Consider the following 12,963-nt stretch of genomic DNA (forward strand, 5'->3'; position numbering starts at 1 on the left):
AGATGGACTAATTGTTGCAAATGGTGCAGAAACACCACCTCCTTCATTCTAAAAACTATTCCTATTAATGCAGCCCAAAACTGCATTCATTTCTTTTGGCAGCCACATTAGGTTAGCAACTCACCCTGAGTTGTTGGTTAGAGCTTTCCTGTGCCCCTCCCCACCCCCACCATTTCTCTAGGGCAAGACTTTATACTTCTACGAAATCTATGCTTCTTCAGCAACTATAGAATGAATATTTATGTAAGCACCTACTTCTTACCCAGGCATTTACATCTAATCCTCAAAACGATCTTGTAAAGAAGTACTAGTTATCATTTCCACCTTCCCTTTCTCTAAAACAACTAAAAAAATTTTTTTAAAATTATGGTAAAATACATGTAACACAAAATATAACATCTTAACCATTTTTAAGCATATAGTTCACTAGTGTTAAGCACATTCACACTGTTGTACAACTAATCTCCACAAGCATTTTCATCTCCACAAACTGAAACTCTGTCCTCATGAAACAACTCCCTACCCCTTCACCCAGCCCCTGGTAACCAAGATCCTCCTCTCCGTCTCTATGACTTTGGCTGTTCTAGGAACCTCATACAGGTGGAACCACACACTGTTTGTCTTTTTGTGACTGGCTTATTTCCCTTAGCATTATGTCCTTGAAGCTCATCTTTTTCTTTTCTTTTTTAAAAAAGAAATGTAAGTAGTCAAGAAACTTGTCCAAGGCCCCACAGGCAGGGGGTACCAAGTTGGGACCTGAATCAAGTGTCACTTTGGAGGTGGCACCTTTCTCTTTGGTCCTGCCTGGTGTTTCCTAGGACTGAGAAACACCCAAATAGCCTTCAGCCCTTTGAGAAGTGCACTGACGCTGCCAAAGTGCCATCAAAAGGGGAGGCAGCACCCCAGTGACTGGCCTTGGAGAGAGTGAATGGGTGAAAATTTGAGAAATGCAAATGGCAACTGTGTGACAGAGGTTAAGTCCTTCTAGTAACTACTTCCGAATTAAGGTCCCTACAGAGTTGAATAGTACTAACTGAGTAAAAACAAAGGGACCAAGGTAAATTAATTTAGCAAGTATAGCAAGTAAAGGCAAATAAATGCTTAAGCACCTCTGTGAGGCGAAGCAGCAGCAGTGCTTTACAGCAAGGAGCTGTGTGGACGGGTGCACTTGGGAAATGAGACACTGTGAAAGAAAGGCAAAGGGGGCCCCTGTTCTGCAGCCTCTTTCCCAGTGTGCTGGTGAAGAGCATCGGCTCCAGTCCTGACTCTGCAACTCGCTAGCCACAGACCTCAGTTTCCTCATCTGTAAAGTGGGAATCATAACAGCACTGATCTCAGGGGGCTTGGTGTGGTTTAAGTGACTCCGCTCATGTGAAGTGCTGAGAACAGAGCCAGGCACAAAATAAGTTACTCAAGAATCGGCAGCTCTTCCTATTACCAGGATAACTAATACGTAATGATGCTATCTTAAGTGCTTCATTCTATGCATTTCTACTGAGCATCTTCTACGGACCAGGCCCAGGATCCTCAGTAGTGAGTCTGGGTATGCAACACAGAACCCACAAAGTTTTCCTTAAAGAAAAAAGAAATCCACATTTCCCCGAAAGATCATTCCTACGCATAAACTGACTTTCACATTTCAATCAGATTTCAGGATGATTTTACTGGCCAAAGAACAGACAAGAAGAATACTCTTTCCTGAGCATTTGCCAGTGCCTGGGTAAGCAATACTAGTTGGGGGCAGATGCCCTGTGGCAGGTGCCTTGCAAGGTGGGAAGCAGAGACCACAGATCCAGGAGGGACTTTCATCCTGCAGGAGGCTGTGCTTGCCTGGACCACTGAGGCACACCACTAAACTTTCCTATGCCTGTGGCTACCCAGCTGTAAAATTGAGTCGGGGGAGGCCATAGCCTGTGGCCTTCTGGGGCTGAGAAACATTATAGCTTTGGCTGTTTCTCCTCACAAATAAAATAAATGTGGAGACCTCTTTCCTTCCAAAGCAGCAGAGCCATTTGCTGAAGCAAAATGTTTTATTGTTCTATGGAGTCACTGGGGAAGGAAGGGGTTCTTTTGCAGGGTGGCCAAATTTTCCAGGCAGCTGAGTATTTAGAGACACCCAATATATTGGGTGCCGATTTTGTGCTGGACACTGTGCTGGGTAGTTCCCGCAAGTCTTCTGTGCCAACTAAGTACCAGACAAGAGGGGGCTGTCAGCTAGAAGCCCTTCCATACGAGTTGCTTCAACCCAGTGGAAGGGAGTGATAAAGACTTCTCTATAATATAAATCATTGCTATAAACTCTATAGCATAATGGCTGCAACATGAACAGAGGCAGATATTTAAGAGATGGATTAAGAAAAAGAACATGAAGTAAAGTAGTCACTTCGTAGTGGACATTCACCAGGGATGTCTGGGATAAAAGACTTTGCCAAAGAAATAATTTGTGATTTTTTTGTGTATTTCTCATGACATCAGGAAAGGTATCAACACTGACAGTTATATGTAAAAAAAAAAAATACAAGAATAACTGGCCTTCTAATTTGAGAGAAGCATCTTCTAAGACAACAGAAATGGCTATACTATTATGATTTCGTGCCTTAAGCCATTAAACATCCTACCTGGTTTGCTCTTTCAAGGTCCGTCATGATCATTTCAATTTCATCGGCCCTAGGAGGTGAGAGGGAGAGAGCACGTTAGTCAGTAGCAAGGCAGGCTCAGGGGGATGCCCATGGTTCTGAACTCAGAATAACCCAAAGGCACACAGGCCGGGCAGAGGCCCCAGTGTCCAGTGTCAGGGGAGAAAGAGGCCACATAGACTTGTGAGGGGGCACCGCTGTCCATCAGGAGAAGGTTGCCTTGCATGGGAGCTGGGGAGGGCCAGCTTGCCCTTGAGGGGCTCCCAATCTAGTCAGGGAGAGAGAGCCAAAAAAAGATAAAATACAGTGTCAAGAGAATGAATAAAGCTCTGAGCAGAGTATTCTCGAAAAACAAAGGCGGGAGAGATGAATTCTCCTTGAGGGAGGAAATCTGAGAAGTTTTCAGAGGAGGTGACACGTGAACTGGGTTTTGAGTAGAAGTTTACTGGGAATGAGAGAACCATGAGAAGGTGGAGGGGAGGATGGGAACGCAGGCTGGGGGACTCTCTAGTCTGTCTATAAACCACCTGAGTTCACTATCATCACCTGGCCTGCTCACACACAGGGAGTTTCCCGGTGCTTTTTGTCTCTCTTTTATTTTGTTTTGAAAGTACTTCCTTGAGTAATTTGAAGGTGATCACATGGCTCCAGCATATAACATTGCGAGAGAGAGAATACTGAGAATTCTATTAAGAAGAGTATGGTTAATTTCAAAAGTCTATGGGAGGTTAGAACTGAACACCTTCCACAGACAGGTCCCGATGATGGCCCCTGTCAGGAGGCCAAGGCCAAGCCTGTCTGGAGCTGAAGAAGGTTTAGCACGCTATGGAAGATGAAATGGACTGTTACAGGCACAGATCCACAGTGGGGCTCAGGGCCCCCTCCTCCTAGGATAGGGCATCCTGATTCCACACTCTACATGGACCTGAGATCTCTCTGCTGACTACAGGACTCGGTCCCACCCCCTCATGCTGTACACCTGGCCCCTTCAACAGGGAAGCTCCTGCCACCTCCCGCCTTGGCCCCACCATCCATCCCCATGACCTGGAATTCTGACAACTCCTACCACTTGTGGGCCCCTAAAGAGCCTCGACCTGTGCTGTCTGCCTAGATCACCCTTCACTCTTGGGAACCGCATCTCCTACTTCCTTCCCCCGCCCCCTGCCCTTCCCAAATCCTCCCAGTGGCTCATTCTCAGGGAGAAGCATAGGCCAGCCACTCCTCTCCCCGCTTCCTGTCTGTGTGTCTTCTTTGCCCTCATCTCTGATGCTTGCACAGGGCTTAACATTGAGCTGGAGGCCAGAGTTCTGAATGAAGCCTGTCCTGCCAGCGAGGGGTCAGTCTGTTCTCTGGGATAGCCTGGGGCACCTGGACAGGCCCAACTGGAGGGTTCTTCTGTTCCTGAAACCTGCTTCCCTGGTCCAAACCATCCACCCTTAATATTAAGAGTTGGACAAACTATATTCATGCCCTGGCTGGTTGGTTTTTGCCATTTGCTGTTCCCCAGGCTTTTTAGCCTTTGACTGCACAATGAGATTTGAGGCAATCTTATCAACGCCCAGCAGCCTGAATAGGGTAACAGATGCCTTGTGATCAGGTTCAAGGCTCACTGTATCTGTTTGAAATAGTATCCTGCTTTCAGAGTGGTCTGAGAAAAGTCCGAAACAACTAATAAAATGGCCTAGTTAAATGAAGCTATTTTTAGGATAACTTCATGAAGAAGGCAGTGTCTCTGGGAGACAAACACCCCAACTGGGCCTCCACAGTGAAATGCTGGGTGTGAGGGGGTGGGCCAGGGGAGGCTTAAATTACAAAACATCTCACCGCATCATCTGAAATGGAAACCTCCAAGATCTCATAGAAAAACCTGCTGCACCAAAGAAAGTCTAATGACGACGAAGGGTAAAAAATCATTAAAGGTGTTAAGGGTCTGAAACATGACAGAAAAGGATACCTGACAGTACAGAAAGCTGCTACTTTGACAACCTGCTGCTGAAGTGCAAACTTCACTGGATAGAAGATGAAACAAAGCGAACAAACTTTTCTTACAGCAAATCACAACTTTTAAAGTTTTGAATTTTAATCAGTTACTCATGTATCTACAAAATCCAGATATACATGGCAAACCTCCCCAACTTTTAAAGTTTTGGATCTTAATCAGTTACTCATGTATCTACAAAATCCAGATATACATGGCAAACCTCCCCAGCTATTTGCATCATTCACTCATTCACTTGCTCGTTCCATGAACGTTTTTGACACCTACAAGTTTCCTGGCCCTGGGCAGGGGCTATGGGACAGGCACATGTAGATGTGGATCCTGCATATCTTGCCATTGCTGCATATTTACAAGAGAAGGACGGAAATGTTTAGCTGCTGAATATCTGAAACAAGATTTATAGGCAACGTCTCACTTCTCTCTCGAACAGATCATGGGAGTTGGCTGCAGAACCTGGCAGCTGGATGGGGAATGGCCTGGCTGAGTGAGCAGAGATCCTGAGCGCCTGCCTTGGTGAGGGTTTTTCCTTCTCTCTCCTGTTGGGTCCTTGACGAGCCCTTTCATCTTTCTATAGTTCTGGTTAATTTATCCTCATTGTTCAAATATTTCTTCTGCTCTGTTTAGGACGACTATCATCTGGATATTGTCCTCCATTCAGCCTTTCTTTATCCTTTCTTTCTGCCTTCTGACGGTTCTTCAATATCCAACTGTAGTTGTACTCATCTCATAATTTATCTTTTCTCTTTTGTTCCTTAATTTAGTTATTCTATTCTTTATACCTGTTATTTCTACATCATTTGTTTTAAAATTATTCCTTGTTTTTGCTTTATGTTGCTATTATCTTCCCTTGTTTCCTCCAGTATATGTCTCATGCTTGTTTTGTACCCAAGGCCCATCTGTTTTACTTCAGATCACATACATTGTTGGGTTTGGGGGTCTGTCTTCCAGAGAGAATTTTTCTTCTGAGGTCTAGCTGTTTTTGGAGGGACTAGCTACTCTTTTTGGAAGAGTTTATGGGGAGAGAACAGAGAGGCAGGCCCTGCTCTATGTCTCTCAGGATGAACTGAAGAAGAAAGACACGGCAGGTGTTCAATGGATTTTGTTAAGTGAAGGAAGGAAAGAGGGAAGGGGATGACCTCAGGCCCCAGAGGAGTCAGTGATAATTCCGCCACCAGGAAGGATCCTCTCCAGAGCTTCACCTATTATTCTCTGGGAGTCCCCGGTCCTGGGGGTCTGGAGATAAGGGGTAGAGGTGTGGCTGCCTGGGAGCCACTGTCCCACTCTTGCCTGTTTTGAGTCACTTCTCAATCCTTGCCTGGTCTTGCACTTGGCCAAGAAGCCAGTACTGGGTTAGATACAAGCCAAGGCTAGAGAAGAGAGGGGTTCCCAGAGGCTGGATCAGCAAGGCTGGGACCCGCCGGTGGCTGGGAAGTGGCGTCTAATTCCTGCCAGATTTTGGGAACCTGCATGGGCTTGAGAGCCTTCTCAGTGAATGGTTTTAGACGCTCGTTAGTATGCCTAATATTCAGAAAACAACACATCATTTCCAAAAGGTTTTAAGTCGCTCATAAAAAATTAGTCACAATTAAACAGGAAGGTGCCTTCTCGGCACTCTGAGGCAATCTCTGGAAACAAATTTCAAGTTTTTCCATCTTGTGGTTGGTTTAACTTTGGTTACTAAGCAACTGCTAAACTGACCAAAATACTGAATGTGATAACAACTACTGCACTTACCTTTCATTACGAAAGCAATGCTCATATTTCCAAGGCTTTCAAATGATAGTGACAACACTGAGCTCTGCTGTTAAAGGGCAGAGCTTTTCAACACCAGGTGTCCTGATGACAGCAGGACCCAGAGGGGCTGCAGTTCTCATTCACAGAATGGACCAGACACCACAGTAAGAGAACAAGGGATGTAGTGAACAGGAAAAAAATTCATATTATTATTTTAAAAGTCTGTTGGCTTGTGATTTACTTTTTCAAGGGGCATGTTTTCTAAAAGGTCAAAGATACAAACAGCAAGGTATTTAAATGTGATCGGGGCTTTTGAAGATGTGAAGTGCAGCTACTTGCACTTGCAGACCGGGACCAGGATGGCGGGGTCTTGACTGTCTGTGCTGGTCTCATTTTGGAACACGTTTGCCACTGAGTCTGTTCAATCTGCTCCTCTCCAAACTGCTGCCCAGCCCTCCCAACAAAATTAATCCTTGCAGACCAACTGCCTAAGGAATACGAAAATACCCAGAGGTTAATACTACAATCATAAATGTTATCTGAAAAGTACAGTAATGAATTAAATGGCATGTGCTTTCACACCGGAGTGTCAACAATATTTTGAAGGTTTTTCATTCTTTTCATTTTCAAGGCTCAACTACCACATCAGGATCTAGAGCCCGACATTAGTCTAAAATCGTTTATTTTCCAAAGTCTGTAATAACTGCATATATTGTTTGCTCAGCAAAACTATTCATTATAAAAATTTAGTTCTCTCACCTTTTTATGAGCTAACAAAACAGCTTTCACTGATCTATTAACCTGCACTGCATTAACGCTCTGCTCTGACTTCAAATAGTGGATAATTTCAGCTTGGCCTAGAATATGTAGTTCATTCAATCAGTTCCCTACAGATCATTTCAGGGTATTCTCTGCACTAGCACACAATTATTTTGAGGAACTTAAAAGGACACAGTCAAGGTCAATGGAAGGAAAATTATATCCACACTAGAAACTCTGCATTTACTTTCACACTAGCCTCCTGAGTGCTAAGGGATGGCACCAGGTCAAGGTTGGTGCATATTTCAATACCCAAACACTCATACTGCCATCAGGAGCTGTTAAAACAAACTACATCTACAAGCAGTTAAAGAAGCGTCTGTGGCGGCCTTCAAGGATCAGTGTGTCTTCTTGGACCCAAGTCAAAAGCCAACAGTCTCAATACTAGATTGTAAAGTTCCTGGGCACTGAAAGAAGAAATATCCTAAAATTAATCCTCCATGCTTTAAAAATAAAAATAAAGTTTTAGTATGTTTAATAAAGTGAAACTCCCCCTCCACCTGGATGTTGTGTTTGACAGCCTTAGCTGTCAGGAACACATTTCGCATTTCCGACAACTTACATACCAGGCCAGTAGACGAGACACAGAAGCAGGGGTCACTGGACCGGTATCAGAAAGAGCACGTAGGAAAAGGAGATGGCCAGAGGGCCAGGCGCTGAGGAAGACTTCTTGGCTATGGGTCTGGAATCCCCTTAGTGGGAGTAGGGGATCCTCAGGAAAGGTACGTCCCTCTGCCCACAAACAGGCACACAGAGGAACTGGGCACAGTGCAGAAGCCTGACTTCATTGTGAGGAAAGGCTGGTCTGCAGTCCCATGTGAGAGCCAGGGCATAATTCTACCCAGAGGAGGTGGCACTGTGCCCTCTTCTTGAACAGGCACAGGGCCTGTCCCAATGGGTGTGGGTCAGGGGGGTGGGGTGGGGGGCAGTGTCTGCTCAATAAGGCCTACTGAGCACCTACTGCATGCCACAGTTGATGGAGAAACAAATGTCCCAGGTGGAGTTGGCAGCATACAGTGGTACTCACTGGCCTTATGGCTAGCACACAGGCCGTACCCTGCAGGTCCTAGGAACTCAGAAATAGCACCAAATGTACAAAGGTGGCAGGGACCCTGTTACTGCCTTCCCAGTGGTGGGCCGAGGGAGGTGAAGAGACTCAAGGAATTTCGGTACAGTGACAGACCAGAGCAAGTGACAAAGGGCTTTGCAAACATGAAGGACAGTCTCATGGAGGAGAGGACATGGAGTCTGCATTCTGGAGGATAAAGATGAGTTTGCAGGGCAGAGGGAAGAATGATCTTCCAGACAGAGAAAGAAATCACACCGCGGTGGGTGCCTTGTTTAGTTCTGTGACCACTTTGCGGTTGCTCTCTCGGGCTTTCATGGTACCCCGCTCCCTCATTTGCGCATAGTGACAGGCTAGTCTCTTCCTGTCCCTTTTATGCCTATTTCTTTCTCTTAGATGACGGCACTGACCGTGCTTCCAGAACTACGTCTCACAGCGAGGGCGACAGAGGGATCCTTGCTGGTGTTGATGTATCCAAAGTTTCACTGTTAAGCATGTTCCTGATTTTGGACTTTAAATATATGTTTTTATTTTGTTAATGAAATAGCCAACTGTTCCTATTTTATTAAGAGTTTTAAATAAAAGATGGATATTGATTTCTTTAAGTACCTTTTAAACATTTATGAAGCTAATTAAATGGTTTTTCTCCTATGATCCACTAAAATGGTTAATTATACTGACAGTTATTTGCCCCTCCATTTGGTTGTGGTATATTACACATTTAATGTGTTTCTGAATTCTATTTGCTAATATTTTATTTAGTATTTTTTCATAAATATTTATATGAAATCGGCCTTTCTTTTTGTCTTATTTTTGTCAGGTAAAGTCATACAAAACACTTTTGAAGCATTTCCTTCTCTGTTGACAAAGTGAACTATAACAGATTTGATATTACTTTTCGAAAACCTAAACCTGTATCCCATCTGTACAGTCTAAATGCTGTCGCCTGGCAGGTAAGCCCTGCGGTGTCTATACCCAAGGGGAGCTCCCTTAGGCCACCTCCTGCTGTCAGCCTACCCCCAATGGCCTGCATTTCTCAACACTTCCTCTCTCACAAGGTCTATAGCCTCTTCTGCCTTGTCTAGTCCTTCCCCGCACTGCATTCCCATGGCGTTAGTGTTCAAATCCAGTCTGCCTTAGATGGCTAGGTGGATTCTAGGAGCATCTTTTGGCTCTATCCCTCCCAGTTAGACCCAAAGTATCTTCTGGGTCAGGATCCTCTCATATCCACCGTGGGCCCAGATCCCACAGGAAGCAGAGGGTCAACAGCTGATTACAGAACAACCTCCCATAAACACTTTGGCTCCTCTTCCAGCCTTTCTTCCCACATGTCAAATTATCTAGTCTTCCAGACAAAGAAGCCTAAGTACAAAACTGCTTCCTCATCAGAGCCATTGTGCTGGGGTTTATTCTGTTTCTTGCAGATGTGTTTTTTTACAGGCTATTAGTAACATGCATCCCGTGTGAGTTTCCTTCTACAGCTCAATCAGCACGCTCACAGTTTCTTTAGTCCTACTCTGTTCCCTGAAACCACCATGCTTGTCCCCTACAGCTGCTGTCACCATCCAGGTCTCAGTTCTAGTGGCCATTCTCTGGAAGGTCTCCTGGCAGCCCCGTTCTCCAGTGTCCACTCATTTTATTTTTATCACATTTATTGTTCCTGTCTCAAAGTATTTTGTTCATATATTGATTACTTGTGTATTCACTGCTATAATCCCAGAGAACTCAGCAGACACTCACTAAATACTGGTTGAAGAAATATGCAAACTAATATCTATGCTACTTGAGGTCTACTCTGCTCTAGACAGAGTATTCATTGGCTGGTATTTAAAAGAGCAGAAAGTGTAAGGGTATTTGCCAAATTGTAAATATGACTTTTAAGGAAAGAGTCTCTGTTTTTGCAGAGAGAAAATAATTCACTTTTCTTACTATTTTTCATAGCCTTTGAGAAAGAAGGCAACGGTTTCCTTGGGGAAAAGAGTATGTAAAGACCCAGAGCTAGGATTCCTCTTGTCCAGTGACTAGGACCTCTTGGAGGGCAGGGCCAGTTGGCCTGGCTCACCTCATATTCTCGTGCCCAGCAGAGAGCTATGAACAAACTGGGTCTCAGCACACTCCGATTGAGAGGGGAAACAAGGAGAGGAGGGGAAAGCGTCATTTGGGGAAAGGTTTTCTTGACAACCCTCATCTGTATGATCAGCCCTATCTTTCATTTTCCATCTGGGTTAAGCCACCTCTGCTTTGGCAAGAGTAGAGGACAGAGGTGAAGCTGCCTGGTACCCTTCTAACAAATGTGTCACTCCAGGGTGGACCCACCCTTCCCCAATCAAATCAAGGGCCTGGGCAAAGGGACAGTGGGAGAGCTTGATCCCTAGAGATAACCTTCTGGAAACTGTGGTTTTTATTCTTGTTGAAAATGAAACTGTGTCGAGAGACAGTTCAGTGGACAGAATGTCACCTCTGCCTGCTCAGAAATTAACCACAATTTGTTTGTTTTTATGATAGAACAGTTTAACAATTAAAATTAATTTTAGTAAGCCTCATCTTTTTCAATCTCGAATGAGAAGGAAATTTCTCTTCTTGTCCCACTATTTAGCTGACTAGTTTACATGAAATGATTTATATAAAATCCTCCTTTAGTTTAGCATGAGTCCAGCTGACAACCAAGTGGTTAAAGCCCACATGGGGTTAACTTTCCACCTGTGCCAAGCCAACAGGGCAGCTCCAGCAGGCTGGTCACTCACCAGAGTATGACCCTCAGTCTGATCAGAAACAGCCTGTGACTGTCACTCAGGCTTCAATCTTCTCTGGGCAGGGACCGGGGACAGCTGTGGCTGGAGAATTAGTTTATAAGACTGCATAATTCATTCTGCTTCTGCTACTAAGACCATCCAAAGCCGCTTGAGCTAAGAATCTGGATTAATATTCAGATGCTTCTTGCCATTTCTCTAGAGTTCTAACACTGTTACTCTATAAACAGTGGGGAGCAAGTTGGATGTGAAAATCCCATTCTTTCCTTAAATCAAGTGCCATGGGGTCACAAGTAAGATGGAGTGACTGGAGGTGAAATCAGGGAAACTGTGGTCTAGAGAACTACAAAAGTGTGGCTGGCAGAGCAAATGGGACTTGAATTCTACCCTACTGCCTTTTAGTCATTTGACCTTGAGCAGACCTTAGAGCTCAATGGCCATCTTCACAGGAGGAATAACACAGCTTTTTTCAAAGAAATTGGTATGAGGATAAAATAAAAAACACTGATAGAGTAGAAAAGGACTTCATAAACCACAAAGACCACACATGAAAATTAAGATCTTTCTCTTCTGGTCAGAGCTAATTTTCACAATACCTGAGACCATTAGAAGACAATTACAACCACCTATGGAGTGGCTTTTGCCAAAAATTTCCAGCCCGAATCTGATCAAGCCTCTAGATCCAACTACAAAATTACAGGAATTGCAGAGGACAGAGGAACACGCTCAACTATGTCTGGGAATGCTGTCGGCAAAATTCAAACTGTGGGAAACTCTTCAGGACAAATAAACCAGTTTCTCACACAAAAAAAATTGCAAGGAAAAGTAAAAGAGATGGATAGGAATCTACAAAATGAACGAGACTTAAAGCCATACCAACCAATTGCAATGTATGGATCTTATTTGGATTGTGATTTGAACCAAACTGCAAAATAAAACCATTTATAATGTTTAGGGGCAGTTAGAAATATAAGTATTGATATTAAGAAATTATTTTTTGATGTGATAATAATATTGAGGCATATTAAAAAAGAATAGTTCTTATTGTGAGGATCTACACGCTAAAACATTTAGAGGTAAAACGAAAGCATTCTAGAAGTAGCTTCAAGATAAAATGAGGTTGGGGGTGGAGACAAGTGAGATAGGACTGGCCACGAATGGAATGGTAAGACTGCACAAAAGGCACCTACGGGTTCTGTCTTCTGTTGTGTGGTAAAAATTTAACATAATAAAAAGCAAACAAAAAAAGTAAAAAAGGCAAAGACCATCACAGTAGTTTTGTACTCCTCCATCACCACTTGTCAACTATCAAGTCTACCGATGTTGACTGATGTACTCTGTTTGCACAGAAATGAGGTGATGAGTAGGCAAGTGCCTGAGAGGAGGCTGCAGTGAGGCCCCTGGGAAGGAACACCGATGAGAAAGGGGTGTCCCCTTGTTGCAAGTATGGCTCTGCGTGCGATTCGCTACTTGGCAAACTTTAGACAAGACAGTTAACCTCTTAGAATGTCAATTTTATTCACTCATCAAAGGGGAAAAAAAGAGCATCTATGAAAAGCACCTCTCTGTAAGAAGAATGTGATTAAAAAGTCACATATGAATATTTTTTCTCTGATATAGAAAAAGATTGTTGAGAACAGAGTATAGGAATAAAATGGATTCTGGAGGGGGCACCTAAGTCCCATCCTTCATCCCACCAGGAAGAGGGCTCTCAGGAGCTGCCTCCATGTGGGCAATGGAAGAAACCGAGGCCCACCCACCTACCTTTCACCAAGTGCCTCTGTCCCCCGGGAGCTTGCAGACTGTTCGAGCAATCTTGGGCCAAGAATAACACCAGCATAACTGTGGATCTAGGTTGCGATTTCTTTAGTTTTGGATTTTAAAAAATGTTTTAAAAGGCTTGCTGTTATGCCATCTACAAATATGTATTTTTAAAGGCTCCTTCATGGAATTAGGGTA

The 12,963-nt window shown here is 44.0% G+C and overlaps 1 protein-coding gene across 2 annotated transcripts in view; it reads right to left on the minus strand.

The window, feature by feature from the left end:
- The window catches only part of CUX1 (cut like homeobox 1), a 347,921-nt gene that overhangs the window by 99,167 nt on the left and 235,791 nt on the right, over positions 1-12,963 (minus strand). For both annotated transcript variants that reach the window (XM_015594614.2, XM_015594613.2), the window contains exon 9: positions 2,619-2,667. In XM_015594614.2, the coding sequence (XP_015450100.2) occupies positions 2,619-2,667 (49 nt within the window). The remainder of the gene's footprint in view (positions 1-2,618; positions 2,668-12,963) is intronic.

This window comes from Pteropus alecto, unplaced genomic scaffold, assembly GCF_000325575.1.
Source record: "Pteropus alecto unplaced genomic scaffold, ASM32557v1 scaffold68, whole genome shotgun sequence".
In the NCBI taxonomy this organism is placed as follows: domain Eukaryota; kingdom Metazoa; phylum Chordata; class Mammalia; order Chiroptera; family Pteropodidae; genus Pteropus; species Pteropus alecto.